This window comes from Lipomyces chichibuensis, assembly GCF_038497645.1.
Source record: "Lipomyces chichibuensis strain CBS 12929 unplaced genomic scaffold V1513scaffold_20, whole genome shotgun sequence".
Classification (NCBI taxonomy): domain Eukaryota; kingdom Fungi; phylum Ascomycota; class Lipomycetes; order Lipomycetales; family Lipomycetaceae; genus Lipomyces; species Lipomyces chichibuensis.
In genome coordinates this window covers 116,437-133,071 of record NW_027117472.1, presented here as the reverse complement: position 1 = coordinate 133,071, position 16,635 = coordinate 116,437, and the positions used below count along the sequence as shown (strand labels likewise).

Here is a 16,635-nt window from a genome sequence, read left to right as displayed (position 1 = left end):
TGAAAATGATAAGCTCGCGATATTTGAATATTTACATAATTTGGCACAGCTCACGGGGTGCCTACATTTATGCCATAATGATTTAAGCTTGCTGCTGAAAGGTACCTTGGAGCGTCAGCGAGGAGAGGGGCAGCGGACAAGAGAACTTGGCAAGTGTTCAATAGTGCGAGACCTTCTCGCGAATGCGTGCTAGTAAAATTATCGCTTGTTCTCCAGGCAGAATTCTGACCCTAGAGTACAGAACTGTATTAATATATAAACAATAAGCGATTGACTACACCAGCGACAGCACAATTGGTATATGAAAGACAGGTACTATCATTTAACGAAGAAACCGTTCCAAAAAGAAGCCAATTGGCTTGGAGAGAGATATCGCACAAATAAACGCAGGTATTTTTCCACGCGAATAAGTTGATGACAGATCCAAGTCGGCTATTGCAGTTAAAAGATATTGATGACGCATAGCCGGTTAAAAACACATTGCGTCTAAAGTTGTGTGTGTGGCGCAATCTGTTCAAACACAAGTATCGGTAGTTAGGCATTCCCCGGCTGGAGAGCCAACTCGGTGAATATGATGTGCCATTCCTAATCATTAAAGCTGAGTGCAAACCCTCATAACGTGAGTGCTAACCCTCCCTACCTTGGCAGAAAGCCAATTTCTAACGCGCGGCTGGCTATCTATTGCTCCAAACTTTCAATCATTAACTAATCTCCAGATAGATCGTAGTACCAACCTCCCCAAATAAGATTAGGTCAATTATCATTAATCTCGAAGGATAATCCGAATCCGTCTTGCCTGCTAGCTACCGCTATCAATGACGATCGAATTTGTGGAGTAATTAAATGAGTCAGACAAGTCAGCTGGCGCATGGGCCAGCTTTAAATTCTTCGTTGTATTCTGAGGGCCCCCACATCGAAATTGCACCATCGTTCGGACTCACGACTATTGTCCGACGTCTATAGACGTCTCAGGGGTAATTGCGCCATCTTACATTCGTTTAGGCACATGCTTTGTTTGAATGATAGGTTGGACCATTGGACGAGTCACCAAATGAAGTTGCGATGTTTCCAATTTATATACAGTTGCGTCGTACACTTGTTATCATTACTTGTGGCACGACTTCTTATCGAAAAATATTGCATCTATCTAATGCGACTGAAACCACCCTGGAACAGCTACCTATTACATCGATCATACCGGGACTGCGGGATCTACGAACTTAATATGAGGTCGGTCGCCGCTGCAATAGGGAATCACGATTTCTCTAACATGATTGCTCAATTAGCGCCAAGGAACCAATTGCGGGTGCGCCCAGACAATGGGCCGCCGATGATGGAAGGACAATGTGCATCGCATTGACTAACCTCTTGCCTCTAAGAACTATAATGTGTGATTTCAACATAGGCCAAGACAAATATATCCTTCTCTTACACTTTGATTCGTCTGCTCTAAATTCTGGGTTATCGGATTGGATGGACAATCTGCTGACGCAATCGATACTTCAATTCACGCGATGGCAACAGGATCCTGTACTATGATCTTCTGTGAAACAAAATTCCTAACGAAGGCCAACCTCATACATTCTGATTTCTGTATATAAAGGTGCCTATACATACTATCATGGCTGCACTCAATCATTGCCGTCTTACACTGCATTTTGATAGATTTCCATAGATCTCACGGACTACGAACTATGCCAGAAGACGAATTTAAGCTTATTGCACCCATGCCCTTGGAAACGAACTCCGAGAAAGACCACAATTTGGTGCTCGGGAGAGACATTGGCGACAGCACCGATGACAGTACGTCCCTTTCCAGTTTTGAAGATGACGAAACCGGGGTTCGCGCGGGAAAATTGAATATCCCGGCCGATTGGCCGCCACTTGCAGCACATGAGCCCAAGAAGTATTATTTCTGGAACTTCCACGGTCCTAAAGATACCGATCTTGATGCGACCGCTACGCAACCATCCGTCTACGACGATCCTGAAAAGGCGAGGTTGTATCAGCCTTTGCCTAATTACGAGAATTTACATCGATTTAATCCCAAAGCTCGATGGACCTGGAGAGAGGAGATTGTATGTGTACTTTTTTGAATGATTATTACGGCTGGTGGTTAATATAAGGAGTCTGTCATTCGCAAGGTAGACTTGCGAATAATGTCCTGGTGCGCAGTAATGTTTATGGCTCTGCAACTAGATCGAGGCAATCTTTCACAGGCCGTCGCGGATAACATGCTAGATGACTTGCATTTTACGACGAATCGTAAGTACATCCCTCATTTTCGGGCTATCCGATACTGATTGATATCTAGACTACAACAACGGTAATACGATATTCAAGGTTTTCTTTTTGGTTTCTGAGCTTCCATCGCAACTTGTTAGCAAAAAGCTCGGCCCTGATCGCTGGATCCCTATTCAGATGTTTTCATGGAGCATTGTTGCCATGTGTCAATTCTGGTTGAACTCCACCGCATCATTCTACGTTACCCGCGCTCTTTTGGGTGCCCTTGAGGGTGGCTTTATTGCCGATGTGTGTCTCTACCTATCGTATTACTATACAGGTGTGGAACTTCCGGTTCGTCTTGCCTATTTCTGGGCTGGACTTACAGTTTCTGAGATTATTGCCGCGTTTATGGGCTTTGGACTGCTGCATATGCGAGGCGTTCAAGGCAAAGAAGGATGGCGCTGGCTCTTCCTCGTTGAGGGTGCTATTACGGCTTGCATCGGTATTCTGTCCTGGCTTCTTATGCCTCCTTGTCCTACGAAAACTGCGTCCTGGTTCCGTGGAAAGAACGGCTGGTTTACTCCACGCGAAGAGACAATTATCGTCAATCGTGTACTCCGCGATGATCCCTCAAAGGGCGACATGCATAATCGCCAGGCACTTAACTTGGAAATGTTTTGGCGGTCGCTGACCGACTATGATTTGTGGCCAATTTATATAATAGGCTTGATGTTCTTCATTCCCTCGTCACCTGTTGATACGTACCTTACGCTGACATTGCGATCAATTGGTTTCACCACGTTCCAAACTACACTCATGGTCCTTCCTAAGCAGTTCTTACATCTGGTTTTCCTTCTCGCAGTGACTTATATTTCGCGGCGCTACAACGAGCGTTCGTACCCAGGCATTGCTGCTCAATTTTGGATTCTTGCAACACTGATTCCCCTGCGAATCTTTGGCGCACACAGCAACCGATGGGCGAAATACATTGTCACGACGTTGCTTCTCTCATATCCATCTACCCACGCAATCCAAGTCGGCTGGACATCTCGCAACTCCAACTCAGTTCGCACCCGTACAGTTTCCGCGGCCATGTATAACATGTTTTGTCAACTAGGTGGTATCATTGCATCATATATCTATCTACAGGACGACAAACCTTTGTACCACCGAGGCAACTCGGTACTTATTGGGATCGCGGTCTTGAACGTCTTCATTTACATTGGAACGAAATTGTACTACATTGCAAGGAACAAAAGTCGCCAAAAGAAATGGAATGAGCTCACGAAGGAACAGAAGGAGATTTATCTCAGGACTACAACAGATCAGGGAAACAAGAGACTCGATTTTAGATTTGCGCATTAATCATCTGGCGCGTACACTGCTCTAGAATTGGAATTGGGTGGGTGTGGTGTGACATTAATACTTTTTGTGATTATTTAGCCTTCGAAGGGTTTGCTCGTTCAAATTTGTAGTCATGGAGAGAGCCCTATACTGGGTCGCCTCTGTCGTTTGCTTCCGCCTGAGAAATCTGATATTTGTTCCCTAGCCCTAATCTAGCCGATACGAGCAAATAATAACTCGTAAATGGATCCGAGAGATAACAGAAAACCCTTACCCAGAGTTATCAGATCTTCGGATCTAATCGGATTATGCATCTGAGTCTGACGAAGGCCCGGGGGCTGGACACAGCTGTTAAACTGTGACATTTATCGGCGACTGATACGACAAGAGGCAAACACGTAAATGATAGCATCGAAAAGCCTTTTTAAGTTTTCTAATGAATTCTAGGCTCAAATGATTGCGTAAGTTATTGCCTATCAACCATCATAGCTTGGTACGTGCAGAGTTCCATTGCGCTTTTTCAGGTCGGGACTGATATGAGATATGAGATCATACATAGTAGAGCTTGTTGGATATGTCACATTTTACTAATTATACAATAGTCCAGACCGGTACAATACTAAGGTCTGGGTCTCAGGCTTTAGTAGTTCAGGTCATCACTTTAATTGGTTGCATTCTTATTAAGTACTGACGTGTGCCAGTTTGAAGAATTGCCATTGGTTCAATATAGTTTGTTTGTCTAAGATGGCTGTCCAGTTGTGGCTTTACTTTGTTGTGCAGCCAATTATCTTCGCCACGGCTGGCCCGTGATGCGGAGCTCGCATTTTCCGATGCGGCACATGTTGTGTTTCGCCACTATCAGCCTGGCCCCGTACATTCAATTGCCATAAAATTTAGCTTTGGAAAGGTGTGTGTGCTTTTCGGAATGTTCCAAAGTATGATACTGATAAGTGACTGACTAAGAATGAGGAATTATGACATGTATTGAGCGGATTTACGTACGCGGTGGTAACACCGGGGTTGAAGTCTAGACCCGTCTAGATCGCAATTCGGTTGAGGAATAGATTATCCACCATTATGGTGAACATGCAATTGTCGTCCCAGCTGATATGTAAAGCACGGGATCGGGGGTCAGTAAGGCTATAAGACGCATTCATACAGAGTTAATGTTAATCATAATGTACTATGTAAACAGATGGCAACTTAAATAAATTTAATACAAACTATTGACAATGTCATACCAACTTTTGGGCCTCACGGGAACATGAAAAACAAAAGAAAATCTATTTACCACCTAAACCCAAAATTGAAGAAATGTTATAAATTTGACAACTTGTAAATTAACCATCTACAAAGAACCAAAAAATGAAGCGGAAAAGTTTCCAAACACGTTAACTACCGAATTCAAAATGCTTTCCACACTTCTACATTCGAACTCCTTGGGATTGTTGATCTACATCTTTGTCGAAACATATATAAATCCTCCGAAATATTAGAAATCTAAATATCCCCATGTAAAGCCACAACTCAAAGCAATCATGATCGTGCGACAGTGCAAACTAAGTTTACCAGCCGAAATTCTCAGAGTAGAATTCGACATCAACACCCTGCCAAAGGAGAGTGGCACATGCATTACGCGAGTTGCGAACGAGAGGAGCAGGTCCGCAAACGGCAACAGCGCACTTCTGACCCTGAGCAGCAGCAACCGAGTCCTTGACGTACTGCTCGATATCAGGACGTCCCTGCTCGGCGGTGACCCAGACCTTGAAATCAACGTTAAACTTGGGATCCATGTCGACCCAGCTGATGAAATCGCGCTGGGGAACAACCCAGAAGAAGTCGATCTCCATACCAGGGAACTGACGGGCGAGCTCAACCGCCTCGGGATAACTGTAGGCAACACCAGCACCACCAGCCAAAAGGATAACCTTAGAAAAGCCGTCGAACTTTGGTGGGGAGCCGTAGGGACCGTGGAAGGTGACACGGTGCTCCTGCTCTTCCGCCAAGAACAAAGACTTAGAAAAGCCCTGGCGAGCACGGATGATGAGTTCAAGGGTATTCGGGTTGGGAGCAGACGCAATGGTGAAGGGATGAGCCTGGAAAGGTGCGAGCTTGTTGATGGTGACATAGACGAATTGACCAGTCTGCCAGTGGATCTCCCGGAAGGTCGACTTAACATTCATTGAAAGCTTAACAGTGTTGCCGGACAAGACGGTAGTAGTGGCGACAACGTGATGAGCATTCTTGAAACGGTTGATTCTGTCCCAGAGGAAGATAACGGAGGAGGCAGCACAGTAAGGGATGCAGCGGGGATAGTGGAAGAAAAGGAGGACAATACCAGCAACCAAAAACCAAACGTGTGCGTACAAGAAGACCTCATACATTTTGTTACGGGCTGGCGCGAACGAAGTGACAAGAATGATAGTGAAAGCAAGGCCAGTAAGACCGCCACCGACACCAATTTGAGCGCTTCTCATGAGCTGCTCTTGAAGCGTACGACCATTATAAGAGTAGGCAATGATGTGACCGAGGGCCGTCAAGCAGACAACACGGCCGGCGTGACGGTGAAGGATGTTGTATCCTTCATGCGACCAGCCAGTCCACTGGACGAGAAGGCCAGTCTTAGAGCCAAGCAAAAACATGATGGGAAGGTTGACAACGCAGACGAGACCGAATCGGTTGCCCATGTAGCTCACATCATGAGTGGAATCTGTAGGATATTCACATTAGCTTTTGCATTATTCAGGGCTCCCATCCCAGATCTGAATATGATCTTCATGGTAGAAAAGATCACGAAAAACGCCGTGATCTAATCGAGGATCTGATTTCAAACGGCGTTGGGTTTAAATCTGTTACTGAAACTCACCTCCGTAGAAGCAGTAGAAGGCGTTGAGTCCGAGGTAAGACGCGACGACGAACATAGTGCCGTTGGCCTCGAGGTAACGACCAGGAGGCTGATAGAGGAGAACTGATCGAGCCTGGCGATAGAAACGAGTCACGCCAGTAGCAGGAGCAATGGCCTCACCACCGAGAAGCGGGCGCTTCTCGCCAGACTTGGGCTTCATGACGAAATGAAGCTTGTAGAAGTAGGCGGCAGTGGCGGAGAGAAAGAAGAAGCCGATGATAGCATTGTAAGTTGGGACGAACACTCGCGAGAACTCGCGACCGATGAGTGGTTCGGCCATGTTTACCGCAAAGAATGAATCTGGAAGGTGGTGATGACGGAGGAGAGAGAGGAAGAGAAGGGGGAGAGAGAAATAGAAAAGGAAAAATTGTAATCAATCAAAGCACTCGCACAGTGTACAATTAGAGAGGTAGGCATGGCTTCAGTTATCGGCATGTGTCCCCTTGCGCTTATTACGAGGCTCGTAATATCGACCTATCAGCTGGAGGCACGTGCAAAGAAGATCAGTGCTCGAGACGAGGGACTTAATCCAACGGTTTTTTGCCTGCGTTTACGAGTTTGACGCAACCAACCAACATTTCTAATGTGGTCGGTCGAGACCCCTCGACGGTCGTTCCGTCAACCGTTTACCGACTCGTAGCGCCTCACCTTGGCTTAAGCTTCTTGCCCTAACCCGTCTATAAACCCGAACAGCATCTCTCTAACCATTCTTCCCTAACCCTTATCAGCACGCCATATCGTGTCGTTATCGCAGCATTAAATTTACTGGTTCTTAGTTATTCTACTTTCTCAGAGGAAATAAATTCGACAAAAAAGGATGAATAGAGAAGTTGCACAATTCAGGGTTCCTACATTTGACCAATGTAAGGCGAGATAGGCTGGACCGAAGGTCACTGCAAAAAAGTCCTTATTTGCTTACATTTGTATACTATATTTTGCTGCTGTGGCGTATTAGTTAGAGAGCAATCCCGAATTCCCGATTCGGGCCGTTGGTGGCGTCTTTTAAGGTGAGCCTAGCCAGAGCCGGTCGTGGATTGGGATAACTGAAAAAAATTAGGAAGGTGCGGCCTGGATTGGTCTGCGTTCCCTCGTATTCGCGGCTGAACCGAACTGTAATACTCTGCAATCACCTGCAATGTCGAACAACCGTGCTTAAGAAACATTTTATATTCTAGTCAATGGCCATATCATATCTGTTTCAATTCACTATCTAACGTAAACGTCATAGTTTATGGCATTTCAAATCGTCAAGACTTCTTTTCCTAATTGACTGCGGATCTTCCGGGCACATCAGGACCAATTCCGGTCCAGGTAAGTCAATGCATGCTTCCTTGCACTGCCCAGCGCCACCGTCCCAATTCGCTTGACACAGTGTACAGTTTGAAATAGCGCCTCCTCGTATTCCCTCTAAATTGCTCGTTGAGATTATCCTTATTCCGGTGTCACAAATTTAGTCCAAAACCTTGTGTAGTAAGCCTCGGGTCGAATACGAACAAAAAGTAGATGGAGTTCTTCTCTAATCCGTAAAGCCCGGTCTAATCCGTAAAGCCCGGTAATAACCTGAAGGGCGTATGCCTAGTATAATAACAATTTTATATTCTACTAAAAAGCTCTAAAGAGACCTTACCGTCCTCACACAATATTTTCGCTGAGATATTACGAGATGAGCCGGCACTGAGCTGCTCGGCTACCAGAGTGTGCCGACATGCCGTCTTCAATCTCCTATTATTGCACATCTTTCACGTCGTGGCTTATCCCCTGACAGCCAGGGGCTGTACTAACAAGAATAATATTTTTCAAACACGGACAACTCTTCAACACAAATTTTATTGTATTATCAGAGATATGGACTATCTAGGCACATTTCTGCGTTAGTGGTTGCTATTCGGCGACAATAAATTTCAGTGCGCAGGACTGTGAGACGCAGGCATCCTACCGACAGTGGAAACCGAGACGTCATCTCGTCAGTAGTATAACTAGTGATACGTCTGCCGTACAACGACAGCGACACGGCCCCAGTAAACGCGACGCGTCGCGTCATTCTGCATACAATCTTTCATAATCTAGCATGCTCGTATAAAACAAGTCAGTTATGGAACCCCCCAACTACGAGCTTCTCTCATACGCCCGCGCTTATGGAATTTCCACGGATCATACCAACGTTACTTACTGGTCGCGCTTGAACAGGTCTGCAATTCTGCCCGTCCCAGTGCTCGCGACGCAATGGCTTTGTACGCGAACTCCACAATATGTTTTCTTACGAGAGGATTTGCAAACTGGCAACGATTTGATCGATTTTACTAATACCGAAGCTGTTGATTTCAATGCCAAAGATTACGTCGAATTAGAGACACTGCCAAATGTTGCGGTTGAATTAATGAAGATGGATGAACCTGAACTAAGAGGACCAGCAGTGAAGCCATATCTGGAACGCGTAGCGCCATTTGCGTATATGGGAAATATGAACGTCCAAGACCCTGAAGTTGAAGAAGAACCTATTTGGATTTCTGTAAATTTCAAGTTTCACTTTAAGGAGAAGTTACAGATTACTGCTGATGCCATGCGCTGGCTTTCGAAGGTCACGACACAAACAGAGATTAATACGAATAAAGTCTTTATTTATTCTTCACTAAATGCAAGAACTTTCACTTTTGGCGAGGATCGGTGTGAATCCAGGATCTAACCCTATGAATTTAGCGAAGCCAATATAGATTCTCATCACCTCTACTGCCTCTGGAGCCAGAACGCGAGCCATTCGAGCCAACATCCGAACTTCTGACATCAATTCCAGAATCTCCACTATCCAGATGGTCAATATCCGAAACACTAAGTCCAGCTTCGTCTCTTGCGCCCATTTCCAGAACTGCCTCGTCTCCGCTGACGTCAAGGAAACGCAGGGTGCCACTGCATTTCTCGAGTCCCCTACTCCCAGCTGCGGCTACTGCTAAAAGGATCAAAGATATTCCATTTCCAGACGATCTTCCACTGGAAGCTGCGCCTCCGACAGCGTATTCTCAAGTGCTGCATCGACGTGACTGCCAACTAGCCTCACAAATGCAACAAGACGCAGAGATTACAACATCGATTCTTCAAACAGAGAATATTTCTGAAGGCGATCTCGCGCTGAGAGTCGAAGTTCCTGTCGTTGTACCCCTAGAAACAGCGATTCAGCGACGTTCCAGGGTTAAGGTTGGTTTTCCAACGAATATGCAAGATATCAAAGGAAGGATAAAGGAATGGAGAAAGGGTGGGAATGATTGGATTATTAAGTGGAACCCGTTTAATTTTGCTAAAGAAGATGTGATGATGCAGCAGCAAGGCGCCGAATGTATATGGAACTGCGAGAGTGATGATATGGTAATAGAAATGCTAACCGACAATGAACTGGAGAAAATGGAGGATGCGGCTGCGCTACAGCGGTCTAAGGCTGCTGATTGGCAGCTGAGCGACGAAGTCCAAAATGACACGGAGGATCTTCGACTCAAGGAAGACGAGGACAGCAATTGTTCGACATCTAATTATCCACCCAAAGGCCTGGAGAACATCGAAACATTAGAAGATCTCCTGGAACATCGAAAGTCAACGAATACACACCTGGCCGTGAATAGCAACACTGATATGAGACAAATTAACAAATTTCTCCCGGTTAATCCCTTTGAGCTTTACACAATTGACTCAACAGTAAGCGATGAGAAATCCGCTGAGGACGATCCAGAGGAACGAGAACAAGCGGAAGAGAAACTTCGTGAAGAGAAACGTCATAGCGATATGATTAACGCCGCCCAAACGCACGAGGCTGCCATCAAGAGCTTGGGGACTACAATGTTCGACCCAGAGACCAAGGTCATAGTTAACACTACTTTTCTCAACATGAATCGGACGATTTATTGTGATATCTTAGAGTGTACCTCGGGTCTAATTGCTATCGAGCGTGACTACGGTCCCGACGAGGCCGATATTCTACTCTCGTCGTCGTGCGGCTTGTTGGTGTACTCATTTTCACAGATTTTGCAGCGAGAACTTGATGGAACTCGCGTTGCTGTCAAGCGCGCTAAAGATATATTCCAACGTGTCCAGAGATTATTAATTCTGGTTCGCATTTCACCAAATATAAGCTTGAAAACTCAAAGTGATTGGACGGCTCTTGCAGATTTCATGGCGAGCTTGGCAGGGATCAGAGTATTTCTTGTGAAGGACTCTGAAAGTTTGGACGTCGTGCGTTGGCTGATCAACATATGCCAACAATTTGGAGGACGGGGAAATGGCATGGCGGACGTCGAGACTACGGTTTGATAATTTCCTTTTTAGTTTTAATGAGATATTAGAACGATTTATTACTAACATGGCGCAGTGGGAAAGATTTTTACGTAAAGTCGGTGTGAATGCGTACGCCGCGCAGGAGATTTTGAAAATTATGCCTCTGAAGAGGTTTGTCGAATGCGGACATGACGAGAGATTGAATACATTTCTCGAATTGGTTGGACTAAAAGTCTTGGTAACAGAAATAAATTGGTCTGTTAAGCTAAAAATGGAGTATAAGCTAATTATAGTCAGACCACTGTTACAAGAGTTCTTAATGCGCCGTTATCGAACAATTTCAGCAGATAAGTATACGGAATATAGAAAATTGCGAAGTTCTGTCCCATCAATCGATTTCTTTGCTATTGTAACGTACAGAAAACACGCAAAATGCCAAGTTGATACAAAATACCTAACGCCGATAACATGTGCAATAGAAAACACTAATTTTTAGAAAAGCTCATGCTATAGCCGCCCTTTCCATCAGGTTGCATCTTAAACATATCCGTACTCAATCCAAATGGCCGCAATATTCCATTTCCCAATTCTTTCAACTTCCCCAACATCTCGGCCGTCTCTCTCTTTTGAGCTTCCTCGATCTTCGGCTGGATCCGCATCATCGCCAACCTAGTTTCGTTTGTAGGCGATATCTCATACGCAAGTTTGTAGTCTTCTGCAGCTGCTTGCAACGACGACCACGTTCCAAGTTTCTCGTTGGCATGCGCGCGACGCAGTAACGGTTTCATATATTTTGGCTGCAGCTTCAGCGACTCTGTACTGGCTTCGACTGTATCCTTCCACTTCTCCTGCTTTGCATTGCAGGCTGAAATATTGCTCCATAAGACTGATCGGGGTTGGACAAGATATTTGGGACATATCGAGAGCCCTTCCCTATACTTCTCTATCGCCGCATCGTAGTCTTTATCAGCGAAGAGGATGTTGCCTTGCCGCTTGATCTCGTCCGATTGTGCTAGTAGCGACGCTTCCTCCTCCGGAGAAAACCGTGCAAATTCGTCTTCTTCGTTATTCTCATTGTCAGAGACATGGTCCGCTTCAGACCTAGGTGGCCCTGCGGGTGGTTTAGGATTTGACGACGTGGATGGCGATTCCTGGGCAGACTGACTTGGCTCTGTTCAGGTAACGTTAGGATCACCACGTATATATTCAAAATAAATGCATACGCTCTTCCGTTTTGTCCTCAAATGCCTCTAAGATAGCCATTGGCACGTAGCATAAACTATATGATCTAAGATTTTTTGAATCACAAGCAATAGCCTGACATATCGCGATCGACCACACGTCCGCATCTCGCACTAAGCCCTTACCCAACCTAACGTTCTATTGCGACCTGAGTTTTTCTCCATGTGCTAACCTTTGAGCACTACAAGTAACGGGCATATCTCCGCGCCTTTCCTGTCCGATTTGACGGACTACCTCATCACAGCCATTTCAGTCATTCTTGACTACTAGAATTCATACTGAAAATGTCGGCCGACGACAACGCGACACCCAGCATTCCACAAGTTAAGCCGGAAGGTGCGGCAACCCCATCTGGCGGGGAGCACCTTAACATCAAGGTCACAGACAACAACAATGAGGTCTTTTTCCGAATTCGAAAGAGCACTGCTCTGAAGAAATTAATGGATACCTTCTGTGAGCGACAGGGTAAGGCACGGTCCAGTTTGCGATTTTTGTATGACGGGGAGAGAATCAACGAGACAGATACGCCTGATGCGGTAAGTTAGTTTTTCAAGTTCCCTCTAATTACGGAGAGTGTCAGAGATGATATGGTGGCAAGAGTTTTGTGGGAGTATTGAAGATAGGAAAATGGGAAGACGCGGTTCTTGATACGCGTGTTAATGGATGGATTGACACATACGTTTCGAGGCTATATATTAAACCTCTAACTAATGCTTAATATAGCTGGGAATGCAGGACGGCGATACTCTCGAAGTGCATCAAGAGCAGGTATGTTAAGCACGGATCATTGATGCTCCCTTGCTTTATTATACAACAAGACTAGAGTGGTGGCTAATCTAATGACTGGTCAGATCGGCGGTTCTTTCTAAAGATTATTTCTCACCAACTCACGCAATTGCCACATTACCATTCGGAAGGATATGAGGATTACAGAAAGCTATCCACGGTGAGTTAATAAGGAAGTCATGTCGGGATTTAGCTTGTATTTCCTTATTGTGTTGTGATTATATTCGTTATACGGAATAAAGGATATTGAAGATTGTATTTGTATGTATGTACGTATGTATGTATGATGTAAGGCAGTTTATTGTGTTTGATGATTTTTTTTTGCGTGTCATTTCTTGGGAATGTGTTACTATTACTCCAGCTTACAATTCCCGAATATATATATTGACCAGTGAATTGCACACTGAAAAGGGTCCCTGGAGAATATACAAACAGATTTACAGGATGACTGCCTTATCATTTCTATTTCTAAATGCAGCCAATCATTCATTCGAACCAACTGACTCTACAAAGCGATGGGACCCATCAAATATAAGCACCTTTAGCGACAGTTACACTATAGTTAACAAAAAAAAATTATGCACTGCAAGACACATGTAACTAACGGAAATCATATTAATGATCAGTCTATACAAAGTATATGCCATATACATACAAGTTCAATAAATTACTCTATGCTCGACTGAAACGGATTCTCCGAAGCATTGACAAGACCGTTATCAACTCCGTTGTCCTCATCTTCTCGTAAGAGTGCGCGCGAACCATGACTCGAAGATCCAGGAATTTTCACCCTGCTGTTTGAGGACAATAGATTAGCCCCCCATTCTTGTTCTCGAAATTCATCAAGTGCATACTCTTCGGGAATATATCCCGCTGCACCACGGTTAGCGTATGGCTGCGTTTCGTACGGTTGCGAGGAAGTTTGTCTGCGCCTGAATTCTCCGATTTCGACATCGACGCGAGACTCATCTTCACGAGACATGGGCCCGTCTATACCATCATTGGCATCTGGAGATACTTTTGTTTCGCCCCAGGATCGAATGCCCCACGCCCGACCTTCTCGTACGGTATCTTGAAGACTCGGGAAATAAAGTCTATAGGCCATCCAAGCTGTGCCGACGCCCAGCAAGCTCCCGGAAAGCACATCTGTACCATGATGTCTATGATCTAATAAGCGCGATGTCGCTATCGCACCGGCTCCCAGGGTTGGGAACATGACCATAGCTGTCTTCCATACCTCGCCTTTATTGTCGTACAATGATAGTTTTCCGGCCCAATAAAGCGACAAGTAGAAGAGACCTGCGAACGCCGTACTACTGTGTCCCGAAGGCCAGCTTCGCCAACCTTCCTCGAGCACCGACCTGTCCGTTTGCGTGCATATGTCGACGCTGCTGAGTCCGTACGGATACCCGTCTATGCTGCCTGCTGCGGGCTGACAACGGTCAATAGCATCTGGACGAGGCCGGCCCACAATAGCTTTTAAGGTTGTAGTTATCACGATGGTCATTGTAATGCTTAGAGCAAGTCCCAAAATCCCGCAGTTAAGTTCCCAGAGTCTAGAGCGTAGCGTACCCCGATACCGAAACAAGTCGACCACGAGTGACCAGAAGGTGACGATACCAGCGGGGACGGCTATGCAGAGGATACAGGCGAGGGGGTATGAGACTGTTTCTGGATTTGCAATTGGATACTGCAACGTAATATCGGTGAGCGCAAATCGGCTAAAATTGGGCGGGAGCGTCGACATGTAGCCCCAGATGGCGATAAGCACCACCAAGACTACGTAGTCGAAAGCGTAAGAGAGCAAGATCCGTATATGGGAAGCTCGTCGTCGCGCCATGGTGTAATAGTAATTTGAGTAGCAGCGAGAGAAATCGGGTGGTGGACGAGGCTTATATCGACACAGCCAATTGTTTGTCAGGCGACAGCTGTCCTAACGGTGATTAACAGGCAAGTTGAGGCGCACAGTTAAAAATGCCTCTCCTGTGCGGCTGGGGCGGCGGTGCATTGTTTCCCGCATCAACTTCAGTCTAATTCTGATTGATACCTTCTAAAAAAGTCAATGAGGGGTCATTTGACGCAATAGAGTAACATTGATCGTTATGTTGTACTCTACACCATCGAAAATTACTGTAATCCTGCGGATATGTACTCGTAATCTGAGTAGTGAATCGAAGATGGTTCAGCAGACACATAAGTAATATCTAAAAGGCAGGTTTATGTTGCGCCCAACAGTTTCCATTGCTTGCGAGGAGATAAATTATGGCAGTTAGATTTACTTGTAGAAATCGCCGACGAAAAGATCTGATTGATGATGAGACAATATTAACTAGATGTAAATTAAACTACATGTATGTTCCAAAACCAAGTAACTCTCAATTCAACACAAAGAGCACAAACAAAATGGACAAATAGAACTCCTTTCACCGACTGGCAGCAAAAGAGAATTTGTTCTAAGACAACCATGAGCACGCAGAGCCGTCATTGACGACGTGAATGATTGTGGAGAAATTTTCAAAATCAAACCGTGACTCTAGGTGCCTACGAGTTTTTGACATAGGGAAAAAAAAAAAGAAGGGAACAAGAAACGCAAAATTGAAAATTTGCTCTTGTAGGGCGACGGGAGTAGGGTTCTGATACTTAGGGTTTCGCGAGTGCAGAACAAAATTCACGTTCTCCCAGCAGACCGGTTTTCTGCCTGATCATACAGGAACATTTGACTAACTATTGCCAATATAATAAAAGCTAATTTAATTTCGTTGAGACTTGTACAGGTTTTGATAGAGAGATCTGAGGCTTTTGCAAGCTACTGCGACTGCTCAGAGGCTGCATAGGGGCTTCGAAACGGCTGGCACCTCGCAGCCAAACTTGAGAGTCAATCAATGAATACTAGTGAAACCGACTTTCTGGCAGTTCAAATGTCCTGATTCTTCAAGATATCCTCGTAACTCATTGAATTTCTGTTCGGTTTACGGCAACATGTCTCCAGAAGCCGTCAGAGAAAGTCTCCCTAGGCAATAAGTCATGCTTCCTGCAATGGTATGGCTGTTGAGGAACCACTACTGCGAAATATCGGTATTGCAAAGCCTAGCAGTGAGGGCGGTCAAGGAAACGTTAGCCCAAAACCAACGTGGTTTGCAATGTTCTTCGAATTCACTCTCTGATATCTTTTTTACTCAATTGGTCTATTGATCAATTGATCTGTCTTGTCCGCGATTAAAGAAAGCACATTACATCACATCCTGTTCGCCCTTAGCTTTCCTATTATTTTTTCGCAAGCACTGGCGACGAAGTTGTTCAGCACCAGCGTCGCCGTAAATGTACGAAGTAAGTGGGGAATCTGGCCATGTTTTTTCCACTCCTGCCTCCGTCCCCTTAAGCGACAGAAGGGCTAATTTCGGTTAATGGTTGAAACTGGTTCTAACAGGTATTCTGTCAGAATTGGACCAGTACATCGATACGGCATCAAGCTCAGTGAGATGTCGATAATGTCGAAGTTTATGATTAATATCTGAAGGCGTGACTAACTCTAATCTTCAAAACAGTTATCAGACTTCGAAAGGATTGATCGCAAGTCCCTGACAGCCAATAAAGGTCGCATAACGAGGAGGGACAGCAGAGCCGTTCACTGCTGCGGTTTTTGCGTAACTGAAACAATTACTCGGATTCTAGATTACTGTCAGACATGGTACTCAGATATAGCCGGGGATAGCAACGTCGTTATTATGCACGACTTGAGTAGGAGCTTACCTTCCATAGCAGAATCGCGCGCTGCGAGGACGGTAGTTGCGCATCCCACTCTCACTTTACATACATTCTGCTTATTACGGGGATGTGCGTCAGCATCGCGGTCTCTCTAACCTTTGATGGTATCT

The 16,635-nt window shown here is 45.3% G+C and overlaps 7 protein-coding genes across 7 annotated transcripts; 4 read left to right on the top strand and 3 right to left on the bottom strand.

Moving 5' to 3' along the window:
• Positions 1-1,694: 1,694 nt before the first annotated feature.
• Positions 1,695-3,591, top strand: V1513DRAFT_425791 (major facilitator superfamily domain-containing protein; the record flags this gene model as incomplete). Its single annotated transcript, XM_066896139.1, has 3 exons — positions 1,695-2,078; positions 2,130-2,265; positions 2,315-3,591. The coding sequence occupies 3 exons, from the start codon at positions 1,695-1,697 to the stop codon at positions 3,589-3,591; spliced, it is 1,797 nt and encodes a 598-aa protein (XP_066753035.1).
• A 1,170-nt stretch (positions 3,592-4,761) lies between these two features.
• V1513DRAFT_416065 (FAD-binding domain-containing protein) lies at positions 4,762-6,859 on the bottom strand. The gene is made up of 2 exons (XM_066895832.1): positions 6,437-6,859; positions 4,762-6,280 (listed from the first exon to the last, which is right to left on the bottom strand). Exons 1-2 carry the CDS (start codon positions 6,753-6,755, stop codon positions 5,136-5,138), a joined length of 1,464 nt encoding a protein of 487 aa, XP_066753034.1. The 5' UTR covers positions 6,756-6,859; the 3' UTR covers positions 4,762-5,135.
• An 888-nt stretch (positions 6,860-7,747) lies between these two features.
• Positions 7,748-8,360, top strand: V1513DRAFT_446512 (uncharacterized protein). The gene is made up of 2 exons (XM_066898277.1): positions 7,748-8,050; positions 8,103-8,360. The coding sequence occupies exons 1-2, from the start codon at positions 8,047-8,049 to the stop codon at positions 8,348-8,350; spliced, it is 252 nt and encodes an 83-aa protein (XP_066753033.1). The 5' UTR covers positions 7,748-8,046; the 3' UTR covers positions 8,351-8,360.
• Positions 8,361-8,567: 207 nt separating this feature from the next.
• On the top strand, positions 8,568-11,083 carry V1513DRAFT_425789 (uncharacterized protein; the record flags this gene model as incomplete). The annotated part of the gene is made up of 4 exons (XM_066896138.1): positions 8,568-9,053; positions 9,173-10,762; positions 10,827-10,970; positions 11,030-11,083. The coding sequence occupies 4 exons, from the start codon at positions 8,568-8,570 to the stop codon at positions 11,081-11,083; spliced, it is 2,274 nt and encodes a 757-aa protein (XP_066753032.1).
• On the bottom strand, positions 11,024-12,055 carry V1513DRAFT_401161 (uncharacterized protein). The gene is made up of 2 exons (XM_066895501.1): positions 11,956-12,055; positions 11,024-11,903 (listed from the first exon to the last, which is right to left on the bottom strand). The coding sequence occupies exons 1-2, from the start codon at positions 11,993-11,995 to the stop codon at positions 11,218-11,220; spliced, it is 726 nt and encodes a 241-aa protein (XP_066753031.1). The 5' UTR covers positions 11,996-12,055; the 3' UTR covers positions 11,024-11,217.
• A 99-nt stretch (positions 12,056-12,154) lies between these two features.
• V1513DRAFT_446505 (ubiquitin-related domain-containing protein) lies at positions 12,155-13,255 on the top strand. Its single transcript, XM_066898276.1, has 3 exons — positions 12,155-12,510; positions 12,698-12,742; positions 12,826-13,255. Exons 1-3 carry the CDS (start codon positions 12,259-12,261, stop codon positions 12,841-12,843), a joined length of 315 nt encoding a protein of 104 aa, XP_066753030.1. The 5' UTR covers positions 12,155-12,258; the 3' UTR covers positions 12,844-13,255.
• Positions 13,131-14,756, bottom strand: V1513DRAFT_446503 (phosphatidic acid phosphatase type 2/haloperoxidase). Its single transcript, XM_066898275.1, has 2 exons — positions 13,416-14,756; positions 13,131-13,360 (listed from the first exon to the last, which is right to left on the bottom strand). Exon 1 carries the CDS (start codon positions 14,598-14,600, stop codon positions 13,428-13,430), a length of 1,173 nt encoding a protein of 390 aa, XP_066753029.1. The 5' UTR covers positions 14,601-14,756; the 3' UTR covers positions 13,131-13,360; positions 13,416-13,427.
• Positions 14,757-16,635: the final 1,879 nt, after the last annotated feature.

Bases quoted from the DNA above. Each gene is read 5' to 3' on its own strand.
- V1513DRAFT_416065 (XM_066895832.1), bottom strand. From the start codon at position 6,755: ATGGCCGAACCACTCATCGGTCGCGAGTTCTCGCGAGTGTTCGTCCCA. The intron at 6,281-6,436 runs GTGAGTTTCAGT...AATATCCTACAG, and splicing joins CTTCTACTGCTTCTACGGAG to ATTCCACTCATGATGTGAGC.
- V1513DRAFT_401161 (XM_066895501.1), bottom strand. From the start codon at position 11,995: ATGGCTATCTTAGAGGCATTTGAGGACAAAACGGAAGAGC. The intron at 11,904-11,955 runs GTATGCATTTAT...TTACCTGAACAG, and splicing joins TGAGGACAAAACGGAAGAGC to AGCCAAGTCAGTCTGCCCAG.
- V1513DRAFT_446505 (XM_066898276.1), top strand. From the start codon at position 12,259: ATGTCGGCCGACGACAACGCGACACCCAGCATTCCACAAGTTAAGCCG. The intron at 12,511-12,697 runs GTAAGTTAGTTT...TGCTTAATATAG, and splicing joins AGACAGATACGCCTGATGCG to CTGGGAATGCAGGACGGCGA.
- V1513DRAFT_446503 (XM_066898275.1), bottom strand. From the start codon at position 14,600: ATGGCGCGACGACGAGCTTCCCATATACGGATCTTGCTCTCTTACGCT.